General features: G+C 31.5%; 1 protein-coding gene across 6 annotated transcripts in view; it reads right to left on the bottom strand.

The window, feature by feature from the left end:
- Positions 1–4,612: 4,612 nt before the first annotated feature.
- LOC143223112 (Y-box-binding protein 2-A-like) overlaps positions 4,613–20,642 on the bottom strand; it is a 49,202-nt gene continuing 33,172 nt past the window's right edge. For 5 of the 6 annotated variants that reach the window (XM_076450598.1, XM_076450593.1, XM_076450594.1 and 2 more), the window contains 3 exons: positions 19,419–19,580; positions 16,670–17,032; positions 4,613–6,700 (listed from right to left, as the gene is read on the bottom strand). In XM_076450598.1, coding sequence (XP_076306713.1) covers positions 6,629–6,700; positions 16,670–17,032; positions 19,419–19,580 — 597 coding nt within the window. In that variant the 3' untranslated portion in view covers positions 4,613–6,628. Of the gene's footprint in view, positions 6,701–8,409; positions 8,435–16,669; positions 17,033–19,418; positions 19,581–20,642 lie in introns of those variants that run through there. The other variant, XM_076450597.1, reaches the window with a different exon arrangement.

Below are 20,642 nucleotides of genomic sequence, written 5' to 3'. Positions count from 1 at the left end.
AAGAAACTTTATTAACACGTACATACATGTATATATATAGATCTTCTCATGTAATCTTCTTTGTTTATCAATTATAATTTCAGGTTTTTACACCATTTTATGTCATACTCATTTTAATTAATTTTTCTTGTTTCCTTTAAGAAATTGAATAATTTTACGAGCTCTAAAATAACAAAATTTGGTGGCAATATAAGAGGTTGTGTTCGTGAAATATCAAAGAACTCTATTTGATGTGTTATAAGGAACACTTTTTCTATATACAATTGTGCAGCTCACTAATTCTGGCCAATATTGAATGCTCCTTCTATAGAGCTACAGATCTTCTGTGCCATTGACCATGCTAGCAGATAGTTTCTGTACTAGATTTACCCCTAACATATCAATGCTCTAATAAGATAAGACAATGTTAATAACAAAATGTAGTTGTGCTTATCTACTTTTCTCAAACTTATATTTATTAGGTAGAACACAGTCAATAGCATCTAGTCACTGATTCATGTTTTTTGTTTTCACATGTGGGTACCATACATACTACTCCCAGCCTTACATAAACTCAGTGAGCTACCATTTTTCTGAAAAAAAAACACATCATTGTACAATCTTAAATAAGACCTGAAACTGATGCAACTACTTGTTTTCTTTGATGCTCCTTTTGTTGCATGGCAAGTCAGCTAGAAAAGAACATACTCTATTTCCAGAACCACGAAAGGATATAGACAATTCCCATTTCCAGTGTCATGCAAGTCTACATTTAAAGCAGATACCCAATTTCTAAGGTTCAGAGTGCCACATGTAGAGATATCATGTTGTGCTATTGATATAATCATGGCAACAGGTTTTGAGAACTTCCCTATTACTGAAAACCAGTGTTTTTGTATAGTGATCCTTAGTAGTGCTCCATGTCACTTTCAAACCTTGCATAAAGTTAGCATTTTATAAACACCTCCTGGTGAAAACAGTGCAGTGACTACTGCTGGCTTTTTATCTTTCTGATAATTTGTTTGATGTGACTATTTCAGTCAAGAAATTGCTTCTTTTGGCAATGCAGTAATTCCTGAAATATCCTCATGATCTATATTACCATTTCAGGATATTATTCAAATGTTGGTAGCACAGTTTACCTACACATAAATATAAGGTCTCATATGGGCCTATGTTTTCCATGGCTTAGGAGATTGTTCTATTCTCCATTGGAATAGATATGTGATGCAACATTATTATGTCACCTTCCCAGTTAGAGAGTTGATCCTCATCCAAGTATGTTTCACACTACTACAAAATCAAATTAATGTGGCAATGGAAACAATACATGAAACAATGTTTCCTGTCCAGACACCAAATTTGTTGTGTGGACATAACTTATCAGGAGCAGATATTATTCAAGCTATGGTTAATATGGACAGAAATATATACTCAGTTATTATCTAGAATGGGTATCAGCACAGTAAGTGAAATAAAAGCAACTGAAGCTAGTATTTTTTAATCATGCTGTGATGATGATATATTGATGGTTGCAGAATATCAGGTCTTTATTTAAGGATTGTTCAGAAACTGTGGATTCAGAATAACAACAGGAATTCAATACGTTTTTTATGGAGTATATTGAATCAGATAAGTGCCTTTTAGAACAGCAAATAACTCTAACTACTACCTCAGTGAATTACCCAGAAATAGTAGTAAATTTTCATGCTGTAACTTTTAACGAGTTTTGTGTACATTCACAAAAATGTTCTAGCTTTTAGTAAATATTACAATTTTTTACAAACCAAATAATCATTTTTAACTAATTATTTTTACTACAAATTTGTTCGTGAATACATAGTCAGTGTTGACTGTTCTGAGTACAAAGTGATTATTATGCTAAGATTAAAAATACTTTTTTTCATCTGAAAATTGTCAAATTTCATCTGTGTAGTCTGCAAGCCTCCTTAATAAATATCAAGCATTAAAAAAAACTTTATATTTTATTTGTTACTAACTTTCTTTACTCTAACTCTGTATGGGATTGATAAATTTGATCAATCTCATAACCACCATAAAACTTTAAAAGGTTTCTTCAATCTCTTCATCCTTGAATTTTTCAATGCAAAATAAAGAGAGCAGCACTTTTATATTCTCTTTAATACTGACCATGAAGTTCCAGTGCACATCTCTTGAGAGTTTCTATTTCTATATTTATTTCAAATATTTATTTTACAGTTGAAGCAGAAACTTTCCAAACATAAAGTAATTAACACCATTTCTGCCATTAGATTATTTATGTGATATTGTACTGCAATTACCAGAACTTTTCCACAGTTTATAATAATCTCAGATTTGAACACACATATATAAGAAATCAGAAGCTTTAAGAGGAACAACTGAAGAACCCACATCTATTCTGGTTACCACTCACCTTAAAGTAAAGAGAAAATTAATCTTCACAAAATGGTGAATGCAACACAAATGCACAAAAACATATGATAATTATATGAGAGGTTAAGAATGTAAGATGATGTGCTGTACTATTGTTATGCATAATGTAAACATGGCTTTCAATCTGTGATGCAGTTTCTGGCCCCTCTGTTTCTGGGGCATAAGATACATTACACTTGGCCTTATGAAAAGAATTGGAGGGGACCAGGTAGTTTCAGTGTACTATATTCAACATACAAAAGCAGTTTTTCTGGTCACGTTCATGTTGAGTAAACACTATACTGTGTGCACTACTCAAAGGAAAACCAAATATGTTAGGGAGAAACTCCATCAGAGAGTTGTGAATTCGTTGTTGCAGAAAGTAGCTGTACAGTCTTCAATTTTCTTCTAGAGGCTGATAATAGAAACTGGCATGTGCTTCTCACTATCAGTTACATCACCAAGTATAGTGAAGCTTTTCTACTAGTTGATACATTAATACATCCTGGATTTGACATGTCAGGTCAACAGCAACAGCAGAATATTCTTATGTTATTTTATATTTCTTAACCAATTACAGTCATGAGGATAGGTTTATGACTACAGGATAGTTATACACAACATAGCAAACTGAAAGCCAGAAAGGCATAGCATCACTTATTTTCTTAGCTATGGAGTGGACTTGTGTCATAATTCTGTTAAACAAGTCATCTGGGATTACTATATTTTTGACAGCTAATGTGACAAAATGAAATGCTTAAATGATTAATTGTTCATATGACTCGTAATTAGAACCAGGAAATACAATAAACACAACAAATACATCAACAAGCTCTTCTATCTGTCTAAGTACACATGCACTCATCAATAATAGTGAAAAGGTATGAAAGGAAACAAACACAATTCAATATTATTATCCAGATCTACAATGCTGAGTAACTTATAAAATAAATTAACACAAGAGTTATTAGTATCTACTTATTAAGGATAGTAAATGCCCAGCTCAGTTGCATTTTTCAGAAATACCCCATGAAACAACAGACTCATTTTCATGTGGTAAATACCTCTAGATTTCTCACAATTCAGTTGTACTGCTGGGCATGACATGCCACAATTTTATTTTAAACTTCTGCTTTTGTTTTAGCATTCAGATACTGTGAGGTCTCACAAGTTCATTTAAAAATAGGTTAAATCCATGTAAACAAGTAACACAGCAGAAGAAAATTACCCATAGTTGTAAAAATGACACTGATGGTTAATAGGAACTAACAGTGAGTTCAGAGGTCCAGTGTGTCAACACTAGGTTATCTGCTTTACTGCATTAACCTTGTGTGTAAGTCAGATATCTGCTAAAGCAGTACAAAAATATACCAAAGTGAACATGAACACACTAAACACATGCCTGAGTGAGGATGACAACTGTTACTTAGCCTAGACAACCATGAAAACAACAAAAGAAATAAGTGGTTAATATGGTAAGTTACTCTACTGTATTTTCTGTGTAACTACAAATTAGAACTATGCGGAAGTCGAAGAAAAAGTTGTTTCCTAAACTAGACATACACCAAACCATCAAAATCACATAAACAAAGCCATCAAAGACAGTGTGGTTAGGAATTTGGGAACAAATCATATAATGCATCTTTTCAATTAAACAGTTAACCATTTTAGTTTGTAAATTTTTCAAAGATTTAAAGAACCTTTCTTTTTACAACTGGAACTGCAAAATATCTATTATATACGCCTGCAAACTGCTGTATGTTAGCTGCTGTAAAGCTTGATTTAGTTGGACAGAAATTTTGTAAAAAGTCTAGCACTGAAACCTTCCTAAAAATAAAAAGAATTATGGAATTAACAATTGCTTTTGGTGAAAAGAAATTTATATCTTATGATACAATTGAAATTCCTAATGGTATAAACACCAAGACAGAAGGGAAGATAGAAAAGCCTTATTGTGTTAAAATGTGGTTTTCAGATATAAGCATTACAGTGAGAGACAGGGATCATATGTACATTATAGAAAATAAAATGAAAAACATATGCTTTACGCAAACCTCAGCTTTAACATGCTATCCTGTAAATAGATGAGGAAAATGTCTGACTTGATTGAAAACAGATCATGTTGAGTGGTATTTACATTATTCATGCAGTGTTGATAGATTTTAAGAAATAACACAAGTTAAATTTCATAAAAGATAACTTTGAGCAACCAAGATGGTTTCTTTTCAATACATTTATTATACAACCATAAATGACATGCTGATCTTCAAACACCAAACAATATCTTTGTTCCCATGCTTATTCTGAATATTATTTCCAGTGGGAGTCTTGGTTTTGAAGCAGCTTCAAACTAAAATTTCATGGTTGATTTCAAATGCTTTTGTCATTTGAATTTCTTTTATTAACATATCAGAACTATACAAAGACTAATTATTTAATCTATTTAGTACATACTTGTTGCAGAAAAGCTATGACTCATGATAAATCTGTTAACAGGAGTCTCCTAATACAATTACTTGACAATGAAGGAAGCTTTCATGAAACTGTTGTAATCTTGGTAACAGATGTGTTGTACAACACAAATTTACTAATGGGCTTTCTATTCTTACTTTATTTTTCAAAATATAAACCCACATTTACCACGTAGATGGTTTGAGTTGAAGGCAGAATATAATTATAGCAAATTTCTCCATTAAAACTAAGTACCTGTTTGGGCAGTTTTAGTATTAGAAATGGAGTTTCTACACAACATCTAGATGCAAATGTACAAGAATTAATATTCTCAAGTGCTCATGCAACATTTGATAAAGATAGCATACACTGCCACAATATACAAAGTTATGCTGAAATACATACAGCGAGTATAAAACATGAATGAAGAGCATAAACATTAAATATTTTAAAGTGACAACTGTTTCTTTACAAATACCACAGAAAATATAACTTTTTGAAACCCTACACTAAAATTATGTCTTAAAAACAAACTAAAAAACATACACTTCCCGTAGCTTACACCAGTAATTTACCTAAAATACTGAGGAACTAATTTTCTTAGATTAGTGAACTGACCAAAAAAAACAAGAGAACACTATTTTTTCCTTCAAGTAGAATTTTAAATGTCAGATTTAAAAAAACCTTATGGATAAAAGAAACAAAAATATTTATATCATCACTAAATAAGAAGTGATATTAGTTCAAAGTATAAAAGATCAGATTTCCCAAATCTTTCACTTGCACAAAAGGAAACATAACAGAAAATTTAAATTATGCTACTTCAAATTACTTGTTCAGTTTACTTAGCATCATAGTTAGCAGTACAAATGTACGATTTTATAGGGTGGAGAAATTTTCTGATAGTGGTACACAAATGCAAAACACCAAATTATTATTAAATATGGTCATTTTCTTAGAACAGTTGATATTAATTCTGGTTTTTACACAGGCAATGAAAAGTTACTTTAACTGACAACCTTAATACCAAATTTTTCAAGCTATCTGTTGAAATAAACAACAGTCTGTTGGAAAGTAAGTTGTACCTATATATTTTAACAAAGTATAGAAAAAGTAGTACAATTTAAAGGATTTAAGTAGTATAACATTTCAAATCCTTCAGAAACAAACTTTTATTAATGCTTTATTACACAAGTGCAATAATGTCTCAAAATTAGGCAAAATAAATATAAAAAATTAAACAATCTTTTTTATTGCATTTGCAAATGTTTTACAAATAATTCCTATGACCTAAATGAATGTCAAGATGTCTTCACGAATTAACATACTTTGGGAAAATAATTTGAAATTGTTTTAAATGTGAAAAAAATGTTTTAAAATAATTTACCTATTATTTAATAATATGTTTGATGACTATTATCAGAATACAAACCTGGTAACTTTATATTTTCTTTGATCTTCTAATTTTTAAGAACAAAAAATTGTTTCCATTGGCAATACGTAATACAATCCAGCATGTACTTTGATTTAATAGTAGCTCATTTGTGCAATTTGCTGGAAATCATTCAATGTTCTGGACTAAAACCCATTTATAATTTCAAATGTGAAGTTACTGCTTTTGAAAAACGTAGATTTTAGCTAAACAGTGCAAGTATTATTGATACAGAAAAAACAACAAACAACTCTCATTGGAGCTAAGTTTTATCAAAGATGTGATGTAAACACCATTTCACCTACTTTAATTGCTACAGAAAAAAGTGTATTAAGGTCTTATGACAAAAATCTAAGCTGAAACCAGTTCTTCTGGAGGGATAGTCTCAACAGATCCAGTCCCTTTCTCCTGGGGAGCAATCACCTGAAGAAAGAGTAATTAAGTAGGTAAAAGTTATCTCAGGTGAAAAAAAAAAAGAAAAACATTTTTTTTTTGGTTTGATAATGATTTATTTACACTAATTCAAGCAGGTGAATTTTTTAGTTCTAATTTAACTGATGTCATAACATAAATATATTAATTATACCTGACAATACTATATTGCTGGTAGTATTAAACAGTTCAATATACACTAATTTTAATGATGCAATACATTTATCTAGAAATAACAATGCATGTGATAATATAATTAACTTAATTAGAAGCATAAAATATGAAACAATATCAAACATAAAAAGGATTAAGCCCCATGCTGCCAGGTCTTCTTGCAATGTACTAAGATTTAAAATGTTTGTTGGTCATACTCCAACATGTGTTTTGCTAAGCCCACTGTCATACTCCAACATGTGTTTTATATACTTCTGTAGTTTTTACCATACTAAATCTGCATTTTACACATTGACTTCTTGAATATTGTTTTCTTAAACAGATAAGATTGAAATTTTTTGTTGTTGTTTTTGGCATTCAGTTTATTAATATTCTTCCAGTTTGCTCAATATATTTTTAAATGAAACTACAAAAAATATACTAAGATATTAATTTTTATTAAAGAGATCCACAAATTACAAAATTGTGTTTTAACCAAGAAAAGTCTTCATCTAAACTACCAAATGAGAGTAAGTCTGCCTGAAAATCAGTCTCGAGCTGTTCATTAATATATCCAAGAAAAATGAGCTCCAAAAAAGCAACATAAAGAAAGCACAAGATACCTTTTTTTAGACCTACCTGGATGGGAAAAAGATGATAAAAAGTATTAGAAAGACTCCTCTCACAAACTTGCATCAAGTGATTCAACAAGTTGTAGATTCTAGTATATACAAGTAGCTTATAATTTTCATGTATTATATTGTAGATGACTCTTATTTTACCATTTTTTGTTCTTATCATTTCTTCTGACTGTGACATTTATTTTCGTCTTAATTTAATTTATTTACCAAATTTTAGTGCCAATTTATTAAGCATTTAGTTTTGCAAGACCTTTGTTTAGATAACATTCTTAGCTACCTAAAGTTTTACTCCAAGCTCTGTTCAAGCTTATTTCTATGTGCACATAAGATTTCCAATACTGGTTTCATTTACCTGTATTATATAATATTTTTTTATTTTTTTTTAAATAAGTAGTTATAAGAATAGACTTAATTGTTACTACTGTAATGCTAGAAGTATAAGAAATGAAATAGATGATTTCAGGGCACTTGATAGGAATAAAAAATTTTGATATAATTTGAATAACTGAAATATGGTTAAATGTATTTGATTTTGATGACAGAAGTTTCTTTGAAATACATGGTTATAGGTAATTTAATAGTAAAGAGAAGGACAGGAGTGGCTCTATATACATAAAGTGCAAGTTACATCTTGTTAAAGTTGAGAATATTTAAGATAATAGCAAAGAGACTGAATCTACTTGGATTTCTGTTAGTGGATATCAAGGGGAAAAGCTCTTAGTAGGAATTTGTCACAGACCACCAGATGAAACTGACAAAATTAATGAGAAACTTTATGGTGAGATTTAGATTTCAGCTGTTAATGAAATCATACTTACAGGCAATTTTAATTTCAGACATACTGATTGGGAAATGCTACAGTCAAACTATGAGGAAGGAAAGTTTCTGAAAACTGTTCAAGATGGGTTTCTTCACCAATTGATCAAGGAATCTACTAGAAATAACACTATTTATTGCTAAATTCTAATAAAGAAAAGGTTAATAGGGTGAAAATTGGGGAATATCTAGGTCCAAGTTATCATTGCTGTATTATGTTTCATATTTTACCACATAGGGAAATCAGAAATAACAATATTTTGATTCCAAATTTTAAAAAGGTAAATTTTGTAAGAATGCAACAAGAATTATCTGTTGAGAATTGGTCAGCTAAGTTATTTGGAAACACTAAGCAAATACTGAAAAATGTTTAAAGAAAAAATTTCAATATTAAAAACAAATATATTCCTTACAAAGAGTAAAGGGTAGCTGTAAATACAAAAACAAAACAGATTGCCTCACAAAGGGTATGAGAAATAAAATTAAATAAAAGCATCATAAATTTAAGAAAGTTAAATTGACTGGTATTTTACAAGATTTAGAATATCAAAAATGTTGGTCAAACAGGAAATTAGGATGTTCAAAAGAATGTATTAAAAAACTTTTGCTGAAAACAAAATTAAGCCTATTTGTCTTTCATCAGTTGAGGGAAAAGTTTGAAAGAAGATAGTTTGCAAAGTTATTTAACAAAGTTAAGAATTTGATTGGATAGTCAACATTGTTTCACTAAGGAAAAATCTCACCTTGCAAACTTTTTGTCATCCTTTGAAAATATTACTGCATATGTAGATTAAGATAAGGGTGTAAATTTAGTTTATCTGGATTTTCAGAAAACATACGAGAAAGTGTCACATAAAAGGCTTGTAAAGAAACTTATCTCTATGGGTGTGTAAGGTAAGTTAACTGGGCAGACAGAAAAGTATTGTGATGGAAGAAGGCAGAGGTTGTTATAAATGAAGTTCAGTCAAACTGGATTAATGTTGCAAGTGGTGTTCCTCAGGGCTCAGTCTTATGACCATTTCACTTTTCGATTTACATTAATGACATAAGTGAAGGAATGGTCAATAAATTACTTAAATTTGCTGATGATAAAGGTCTTGGGTGTTCTTGGCTGTGAAGAGGATGCTGTTTTTTTACAAAACGATTTAGATCATTTAGCGAGTTGGACAAATAAATGGCAAATGGGTTTCCATCATGATAAATGCAAGATATTGCATGTGGATTTAATTTCAGTATGCAAGTCACTGATTATGCCACATTTGCAATATTGTGTTCAATTTTGGGCTCCTTACCATAGAAAAGATACTGAATTGTTGGACATCATATGAAGAGAGCTTAAGATCATTATTTATTTTTATTTAACAAGAGTTAGAGGGTATTTAATTATAGTGTTTAATATTGTAAAAGGAATTGATAATGTTGATGCATCAAAATTTTTTATACTTAACAGCAAGAATTATAGAACTAGGGGACACAAATATAGCTTTAGGCAAGATAGAAGTTATCTTCAGTTAAGACAATTTTATTTTTCAAATAGGGAAGCTGAGGTATGGAATGGGTTGCCTTCTGATGTTGTAGAGACAGTAAAATTTGAGTGAGTTTAAAAGAGAGTTTGACAGATATATGAATGATAAATAAATAAAATATTTAAATCTAGCTGTTAAGGTTTTAGTTTGGCTTAGAGGATAAGACAGCCAAGCTGGACCAACAGGTCATAAACATTATGTTATGAATTTATAAAAGGAAAATATTCTGCTTGTTATAATTGTACTGTTAATTTCTACAAATTTTTTTCAAGCTTAAGAACTTTTAAGGTTATATGATATTAAAACTAAGTCGAATTATTCACACTATTTTATGTTACACATTGAATATAAATAAAAAAGTCATCCAGTGTTGTAACTTGTATTCTTTAATATTAAATCTACTTTGCTGCATTTTTATGGGCATATTTCAGTTATAGTCATTTGGTGTAAAGGATGTTTCATTTGCTTTTGACTTCATATTCTGATCGTTTCATATTTTTAAATAATGTGAAAATATGTATGTTGTGTGTAATAAAGATTCTGGCCTTTTCCTCTAGATTTTGCAGTATTAGCCTATTTTAAGGCTTGGCTTCTTTTGTATCTTATTTTGAGAACTTTGGTTCATGGAAAGATCCATTTCATACCATTCCATTTTTTCTTTGCAGCTTGATCTATGATCGGCAATAACATAGTTTATTTGATCATGAGAGAGAGACTGAATGATCTTTTGTATCCTTTGATCTAAATCTGAAAAAGATTGCTAGTTTCACTATCATACTGATTTTCACATTAACATTTTATGATGTAAATAAAACTTTGGGTATTTTGACTTGTTTAAAACTTCTTTTAAAGTCTTATATGGTTTTGTTAAGAATAACACAAATTCCATATATTCTGTAAATATCTGTAGTTCAGGCCAAAATAATGCGTTCTCCTACTATTGGTGTCTATTTAGAAAGGGATTGTTTTGGTGTTTATGTGTTTGTCACTAAACAATGTTGGATAACAATTTTCATAAAAATATGGTGAAACATGAGAGTTAAATATGATACCTTAAGACCAGAAGGATAAGGTGGATGAAAAACAAGAAATTTGATAGTGATTTTAAATGGTGCAGAGTTACACAAGTCAAAGTTTATACAGCAAGTTATACGAGCAGGTTTACTATATGTGTGTTTTACTAAGCTTTTAATTTTATTTTACCACTAAAGAATCAATAAATGGAAACTGACGGTCATCTTCTACTTCAGTTAGATACATAAACACAAGTTGTTCAAATGGACTCAAAATCTTTCAATGTTTCCAAATAGTAAATATGCCAGCCATATAACAATCAGTTGGGCTTTTGAAATTAACAGCTCATTTTTCTATATCCTCCAAAATGATTTGGTAAACAATAAAATCAACATTTCATTTTACATGATATACAGGGTGTCCATAAATTATTCACCCCATTATAGGCCTTTATAAATTCTTTATTGTAGGAACTATCTCAAAATGGTTTGCAGCAGTTAATTACACAACTAAAGAATTTTTTTCTTTATTTTGTAGAACATCCAAGTAAGACATGCTTCTTAATGTTTTGAATGAAATCATCTACTGCCTTGATGCTCTGCACACTACCAATGGGGCTTGTGTGGAAGTTTACTGAATTATTGACTAAACTGTGGTAATTTAATTAATTAAAACAAAAATTATATTTCATATATACAAAGGCTTATAATGGAGTGAATAATTTATGGACACCCTTACTACTTCATCCCTCCACATGAAGGAGACAGGTAAATTTCTAGAAGCTTTAAAAGTTTTTTTTTTTTTTCAAAAAGCTACAAGGAACATCTTTTCTAGCTATCCCTACTTTTAAAGTTATAGACAAGAGATAAGGCAATAAGCAAAACTCATCTACTACTAATTTACAGGCTAGTATTCTCAGACTTAATAGCAGGAATTGGCCATACATCTCCTGATGTTTTCATGGTTCCAAAGTATGGAATGCATTTTTCATTTTTATTATTATGTTTTGTGATAACAGAAGAAAAAGCAGAACAAGTATAAAACGTGCATGTTTATTGACAATTAGATTATGTTCTATTTTCCATGATTCTAAAAAGAAGGTCAACTTGGTTAAGTGCAGGCCAATGAAACTTGTTCATAGTCATTATTTATTAAACATTCAACACATCTACAACTAGTATACTTCAGGCATCTAGTCATGTTAAATAATGTGGGTCAGGAAATATGCTTTATGATTAAATAGATTAACTTAAGGCAATTGTTGACTGAATTCATTCAAGATATTTGAAACAACACAGTACTTACTTTAGCCACATATTACAGGTTAACAAATATTTATTGTATGGAAAATTAAAGGCATGTTAAAAACTTGTTTAATTTTTGACCAACTGTTGCATTCAAGATATATTTTGGACACGCACTAAAAAGTGAAACACCTATAAATGAAAATAGCTAAGGGAAACTCCTGGCTCCAAGGTCCTGATAATACCTCTGTTATGGATATCAGACTTCTTTTACCTTCGTGTTCAGTTAAATTTATGCTTACGGAAAAAAAAGTACACACTTAAATAGTTACAAGCTTTCTTAACTAAGTTCACTTAAATTATCTTAGAAAATGTGTATTTTAAGAAATAATTTGACAAAAACTGAAAATTCTTTCTCATCTCCAATTGGTTCAAAAAACTAGAAAAAACAGCAAAAAAGTAATATAAATCTGACACAAACTATCAGTTGTGATGGTGATCAGATCATTATATTTGCTTGTGTCAAAAGCTTTTCAAAATCTTGTATTGCTGTGACTTAAAGTAATATTTATTCACACATACAAACTATGGATTTAAATTATTTTTAAAAACTGTACTCATCTTGTATTAGCTATAATGCAGTGATTTCTGTACATCAGTTAAGATTTAATTTTTACTTCCTACATTCAAGTGTAAACTTCAATGTGTTAAACAATCTATAGTAATTTTTAGTTTTAACATGCTTTCTTAATGAGGTTGAAAAAAAAGTATAGTAAGATAGTTAGAAAGTAAAAATGATTATAGAGTTGACCAAAAAAAATAGTAAAATGTATGCATACAAATTACTGAATAATCCTACGTGTTTCTGAAATGCAAAACAGTGTTGTTATAGTTTTTATTGTTGGGTGGGTTCTTTTGTATAATTTAGTTTAAAAAATATGTAAATTTAATGAAAAAAGTTTTATTTTTTCTAATAATGACAAACTTCTGCTATGGTTTACAGCTTTTCTTTTATGGTTTGCATTTGTTCTCATGTGACAACTTTATATTGAAACATATTTTATTATTTTGTCTTCAATAACCTTCAATACAAACACTTACAAACAGGCTGTAAGAACTGACTGTGTTGTTGCAATTTAACACTTAACCACAATTCATGCATATTACTAAAAATATCTTACATATAACTGATATTTAAACATCACTGATGTTTTTCTTAAAATAGCTACACTGAACCTTCTAATTAAAGTACTGGGTCATTCCATGTCAACTCAAAGGTGGTTGCTTGACCATCTCAGAATCTCTTCAACCTTTGTAGAAATGATCTTTGGCATCTGAAACTGACATCAGCCAATTTTTTAGTTGAAATTATAACATTTTCATAATTTTTTGCCCAATGAAAATTTTCATTAAATCACTTGCAAGTTGTAAATTGAATGAGAGCCCACTTTCAGATGTCTGTATATATTGAAATATAAGTCCTAGTGTCTTTAAATTTTCAGAACATGTTCAGAAGTTTCCAGTAAATGGAGAGAATGCAGCAAATACTGGCAAACAAGCCTCAGTTTTTTGCTAAGACCTCTCAAATTCAGGATTTGTTCAAAAATCTCAAATAAAGTGGATTTTCAAATAATTAGGAAAAACATATCTCTGCTACATAGGATCTATTTGATCAATTTTATTGCAAGAATAATATCTGAGTTACATTACAAATGCCTAAAACTTTGTAGTTCTGGAGTATTAATGGGAGTTATGGCCAATCAAAGTTGACATAAGTAAAAAAAAAGTATTAATTTTCTAATGGCCAGATAGACATCTTCAGTCATGGGTAGGTTGATGAAATTTATAGTGGTAAAAGATGGTAGTATAGTCTACTTGTGTACCAAGTTTCAATATTCTTCCATAAAGCCTTCATGTTAAAATATATAATCAACTTAATCAAATAATTCAACTCACTGATTGCAGACAAAGCAACTTGAGACCTTTATTGAGAAAGATTTGTTAATCATACAAAGGCATTTATTAACTCATGTATACAACAAGTTCAGAACAGATAAAAAGTTATAAGTTCATTTGTTACTAGACAGAAATTTTTCATATGACTCGTGAATTACTTTAGTGGTTGCGGGATCCAGTGTGTACTGCAACCTGGCGAGTTGTTCTCGATGGTTCAATGCAGCACAGCACATGAACAATTGGAACACAACAAATGTCTTCAGGATGAGGCCACTTGAATGATGGAGAGGACCACTGGGATGCATGAACTTCATTTTTATGTCTTCATGCTCCTAATCCATTTCAGATGCCAACCCTAGCAACCACTTCCCATCATAAATGCAGGCTATATACTGGCCTGGATGCACTTTTGTAGCTGAGGCTGTCACTGCACTTGCGGAGTAGAATACTTCATCTTGTCCAGACACTCGATTGATCTTGAGCCATCCTCCATCTGGAATGAGAGAATGGTTGTCTCTTGTGCCTGGAATTGTCCGTGCATACTTGTATTGCACTTCCAACATTTCACATAAAGGCAAATTCTGTGTTTAAGAAGGTCTGTATCTTCTTGTCTCAGTTTTGTAGATGAGTCAATTTTGAGGTATAACAGTGAACTGTTTTGTGGCACTGCTCTCCATTTGACAACTTCGCACCAACAAAGCAAGGTTTCGGAAGTGCAGCCATGGTGTGCGAAACACAATGAATGAAGCACCATGATCTTGACTGGCTTTTATATACTTTCACTAGCAATAACAATGCAAGAGTCAGCAGAAATATGCCCAGGCATGCATGTGGTAAGCAAGTTGCAGCAAGTTGGATGACATCAGCCCTATTCATGTTCACACTGAAATGAGATGTGTTAAATATTGTTCTACACCAGAGCATGTGCATAAGCAAACTAAGGTTTTTCTTGAAGTTGCTACGACGACCTGATGACATCATAGTCTCTCTCTATGACTAAATAGAAATATTTTTAACACTGGCCCCATACTCCCAACAATGAGTGGATGCATATGTAGGGTCAGCAGTATAATAACTTTAACATGAAGGCATTAAGGAAAGACATTGAAACTTGGCACACAAGTAGACTATACTTCCATTTTTAATACCACAAATTTCATCAACCTTCTCATGACTCAAGAGGTCCATCTGGCCATTTGAAAATTAATAATTTTTTTACCAATGTCAGCTTTAATTGACCATAACTCCCTTTTATATTCCAGAACTACAGCTTTTTAAGCATTGGTAATGTAATTCAGATATTATTCCTACAATAAAATTGACCAAATAAATCCTATGTATTAGAGATATATTTTTCCTAATTTTTTGAAAATCTACTTTATTTGCAATTTTTGAACAAATCCTGAATTTGAGAGGTCATAGGCAAGAAACTGAGGCTTGTTTGCCAGCAGTTGCTGCAATCTCTCCAATGATCAGAAACATCTGAACATCTGAAAATTTAAAGACACTAGGACTTGTATTTCAAGAGATATAGACATCTGAAAGTGGGCTCTTGTTCAATTTACAACTTGCAAGTGATTTAATGAAAATTTCCATTGGGCAAACAATTATGAAAATGTTGGAATTTCAGCTAAAAAATTGGAAGATGTCAGTTTCAGATGCCAAAGATTATTCCTATAAAGTTTCAAGAGATTCTGAGATGGTCAGGCAAGTGGCCTTCCCTAATCTCACTGAGTTGACATGGAATGACCCTACTGTATTTTTAAATTTGCCAAATATTTAATTAAAAGAATCATTTAATGATAAATTTGTATAAAGCTTTCCAGTTTTGTTTGCAGGAAAAAGAGTCAATGATATTGTCCAAATCAACTTTCTTTTCAGCTTGCATATTGAAAAAAAGTTTAGGTGCATCAGTTCTTTTGACTTTGACACAAAGTGCAATATGTTCTTCAATTATTATTACAAGATGAAAGGTGGAATTTCTTGAAACAATTAAAGGATGTGTATCACCTAACTATCTCTCTCTCTCTCTCACTCTTTTCCTTCCTTTCTTCCTTTCATAGACCCATGTACTTTGGCACTAGGAGCCATCCCCCACTTCCTTACAAGCTCTGTGTATATTTTCTACAAAAGGTTGGTAAGACTATTTTAATAAAAAAGGAACATAGTCCTTCCTTCCACTGAATGACTGGCTATATTCTATATAAAGAACTACTGTAGAATGGATGTAAACTGCTGTAGCAACTTCATATCTTTCCCATAAAATAAGTATAAAGTGTGGAAAGTAATGATGCAGAAAGATTATAACACTCCTATTAAGTGTATACAGACACTGCAAGAACAACAAAGTATGGAGATTAACAAATAAGGAATTGTTATTGTCAATTACAGGACAGGGAGAAGGGGACTTTTCTATGTACATACATGACAGATGGTTTCCCATCTTGCTGGTTCTTAACCTCTGCTTGGCATTCTTAATGTAGTAACACATTTGTCAGTTTGAGATATTTATTAGAAGGTTCTTATTATAAATTACTTATCATCAACACTGTCAATTAACTTTTAGAATGATGACAAAGTTGGAAATAAAAGAGACATTTATGTACTTACTTGATTGATACCAGAATTGTTTTCTGCTGAAATACAGGTGTGAGTTGTCATTGGCCCTCCACTTTCATGTGGTTTTGATGAGATAGCCTCCTCTAATGTCATGTACTGGTTACATGCAGTGTCCGGAGTTTTCTTTCTTTCATCCTTTATTTCTTCAACTTCTCCTCCATCTTTATTTTCAGGTAGACCAGTACTGTTTATATCAGAGACAGGTTTACTCTCTTCTGTCTTAGTCCATGGCTGCAAAGATCCTCTCCAAGGTCTTCCACGTCTGGATCCAGACCTCACTTGAGGCATGTCATGTGGTTGATCATTAGAAACTTGCCTGTCTTTATTTAGATTTCCTGTTGTGCCAATCACTGCCTGATTTCAAATAAAACATACTATCATCAGTAAGACATTTAACTACATAATACTTGTATATATATAAAACATTTTAAAATTAATTACTTGACTTTTTATTTTAGTTGCAAACAAAATCTCTTAACTAGAAGGCACATTATATGGATTATTTTAACACTAACTGCTAAAAAGTATGTTTTTGTACACTGATTATAATGAAGTGGTGTCCTCTTTTGGTCATACTATGAAATATTCATTGTATTCTGGGAATTGTGGATATAGAAGGCTATCTCAGTAATTGACATACATCAGTTGTACATAAGAAAATTCAGACGGCTGCACCTATGAAAACATGCTGACGTCTTGATGTTCATAATGCTTTGAATAATATCTTTACTGATAGTGATTTGGAGACAGAAATGTTAAATGTAAATGATAATTGTGACAGCAGTGAATCAGACTTCTATGACAATGGAATGGGTAGCAATGATGAAGATGCATAATACAGAGAAGAAGCCAGTGGTGAAGATTATGATCTCCCACCCAAAGAAGTGGATCCTGGCAGAGAACAAAACAGTAGCAGAGTACATGACCATGGAACAGGTAGAGGTAAGTAAAGTGAATAGAGATCAAGGTGATTTTGAACAGGGCTGGAGTGAAAATATCATACAGCCAAAGGTTCCTGCATTCACTGGCACTCCTGGCCTGCTTGTGCAACTTTCTGATGATGCTGGCCCTATTGAATATTTATATCTTATTTTAACTGATCATTTCATGGATTTACTTGTTGAAGAAAATGACCTCTATGCTTTGTGTAGTTTCTTAGACACTACTGAAGGCAAAATCCCAAGCTCATTCCTAGAAAGATGTTATTGTTTCAGAAATGTGGAAATATCTTGGACTCATTTTCCTTATCAGTGTAATAAAATAAGCCTCAGCTGAACATCTGTTGGACAACAGATGCCATGCTAGCCACACCATTTGTCTATGGTGCCATGCTATGGGACAGATTCCTCATGATTGCCAAGTTTCTACATTTCAAAAATAATGATGCATGACTAAACCCATGGGATGATAGACTATACAACGTACACCTAGTTTATAATCACATCATAGAAAAGTTCCATATTTTGTACATGCCTGTAGAGCACTTGTTATTAGATTAAGGGTGTTGAAATGGATGGGGAGGCTCATATTTAGAATCCATAATCTTCAGAAGCCAGACAAATATGGTATGAAGAGTTATATAATTTGTAAATCAGGTTCAGGGTACATCTGGAATTATAGCCTTTACTTTGGTATGGAATGTTCCATGATGATTTTCTTAGGCTTTTGTATGATCAGAATTACAAGGTACATATCAATAACTTTTACAGTGGCATACCAGTATTCAGTCATTTTATTACAAACCAGACAAACTTTTGGAATCGTTCAATTTAACCATGGATTCCCACCATCATTGTAACCAGGAGGTGCCACTCTGGATAAGGTGGGGTTGCACATTAATAGAAGGACAATATACTTGTCTTCATGTGGATGGATAAGAGTTTATTAAGATGATATCTACCACACATCACTCCTCACTTGCTAATAGCAGAAAAACAGGAAAAGATGGTTACCCAAAAATGAAACAGAAGTGTATTATCCAATACAAACATATATCAGGGGTTGATCACCATTATCAGATGGCAAAATACTATCCCTGTACTACACAATCTGCAAAGGGAACAAAGAAACTTGTGTTCTACCCAATAAATTTATTGGTATTAAATTCTTGGGTGCTGTAGAACAAACAGTTGGAACAGAAGATGTTATTTGATTTTCTCATGAGCTGCATTAAATCAATACATCTGAACTGGATAGTACAACTGAAGACTGTACCTGAGAATGTCTTTCCAGGACTAATTGTCATAAAAACACAAAGGTCTAATCGACCCACAAGGCAGGAGGAATAAAGAGGAATTCATTACAAAAAAGTCTAGACCATCTGAGCCATGTCACGTGTGCCAGAAAACTGGAAAAAAGGAGCTAATCTTGTTGGTATTGTAGACTTTAAAAATTCCTCTCTATCCAGGCTTGTGCTTTAACGTGTACAATTACAAGAAAATCTACTGGTCATAGAGAGCTAAAAAGGAATAAAAGACAATTTGAAGTTGGGAGAAAACTCTTTCATAGCTTTATATCATTTTATTCATAAGACTGGAAATTTGTGAAAAAACATTAGCACATATGGGTTATTAAAGTAGAAAAACCTTAGCTGGGAAGGTGTTAATTTCATGCTACCTTAAAGTTTTAGTAAATATAAGTCACTAATAAGAGCTGTTTTCACTCTGTCAACTAAAATTCACTTAATTGACCTAGCTTTAATGCAACAAAGTTCCTTTATGATATCTAAATTCAACCTCACCTTTACTTCACCCTCAACACCACTGTGGCTTCCTTCTGTGTCACTCTGTGGTCTTTGAAATGTACGACGAAAATACCGCCCATGATATCTTCGAGGTGGGCAATGTTGTTCTTGGTTCTGCTGTTGCAAAATATCTCTATTTTTAAAAGCCAGCTTTTCTTCCTTTGAAAATAATGAAAAAAACATACTGATGAAATATTCTTTATCCTTTTATGAATACAAATATCAATTTACTAATATTAAGACATTTTGTCATTTGACAAAACAATAACAACACTAGTTTAAAATTTGCAAGACAAAACTTCAGAAAAATAGTTTTATACTTGCTTTTAATTATCTACTTCTAGTTATTTTAAGCTTAATTAACTTTAATTCCATATGATTTACAACTACACATTGCTGATGACTACAGTTTTTAACCAAAGTACAGATCATTTGACTGGATTAATGGTCTTCTTATCTTTATTGTTTCAGCTGGTAATCTTTTTACACCTGTTTTATGTAATCTTATGTTTTTTACTGCTATAACTGGCACTCACTTGAGTATTGATCCTTCCATCAAAACCAATTACAATTACAGTGTTAGATGAGTAGCACTTATCACAAGCCTCATAAGCAAAGTAGTGCATGACTTGTATAATGTTATAATATAAATTTTGTATTTGGTTACTTTCAAATATATGTTGTAGAACACAAGAAATATAATGATTACTGGAATGAAATGTCCCAAAACCACTGTAATTTATCTGGCTTTCTAAGTTATAAATTAGTTAAAAACATTCCTTAAGTGTCTAGAACAACAAAATATGATTAGCATTAATCATACAGTTCTGCTAACTAAAAAAAAAAGTGGAAAAACTGGTGGCTATAAATATGTCTATCAGTCATGCAAAGTCGATTAGCAAATAACCTCAAAGTGAGAAAGAGAAGGAGAGAGGTTTCACAAATTCCAAAGTAAAATTCTTGCTTCCAATTAAATACAGGGTGTATTCTTAATCTGTTGGTAACAACAGAGGCCTGTCACTTAAGTTACACATCTTTGAAATTCAAGAACTAGAGCTCAGATGCATCATGCAACAAAAAAAAAGTTTAAAAAAATCTCTGTGAAATGAAGATGCGAGAAACATAGAAAAATAGAGGGTAAGCAAAGATGTTCATTTTATACTATCCACTAGATTCGCATAGAAAAAAATTATTTGTTTTATGGATATCAAAATCCACAAA

Source organism: Tachypleus tridentatus, chromosome 8 (genome assembly GCF_004210375.1).
Source record: "Tachypleus tridentatus isolate NWPU-2018 chromosome 8, ASM421037v1, whole genome shotgun sequence".
Lineage (NCBI taxonomy): Eukaryota > Metazoa > Arthropoda > Merostomata > Xiphosura > Limulidae > Tachypleus > Tachypleus tridentatus.
The sequence above is the reverse complement of the archived record's forward strand: the minus strand, read 5'-3'. Positions and strand labels throughout refer to the sequence as shown.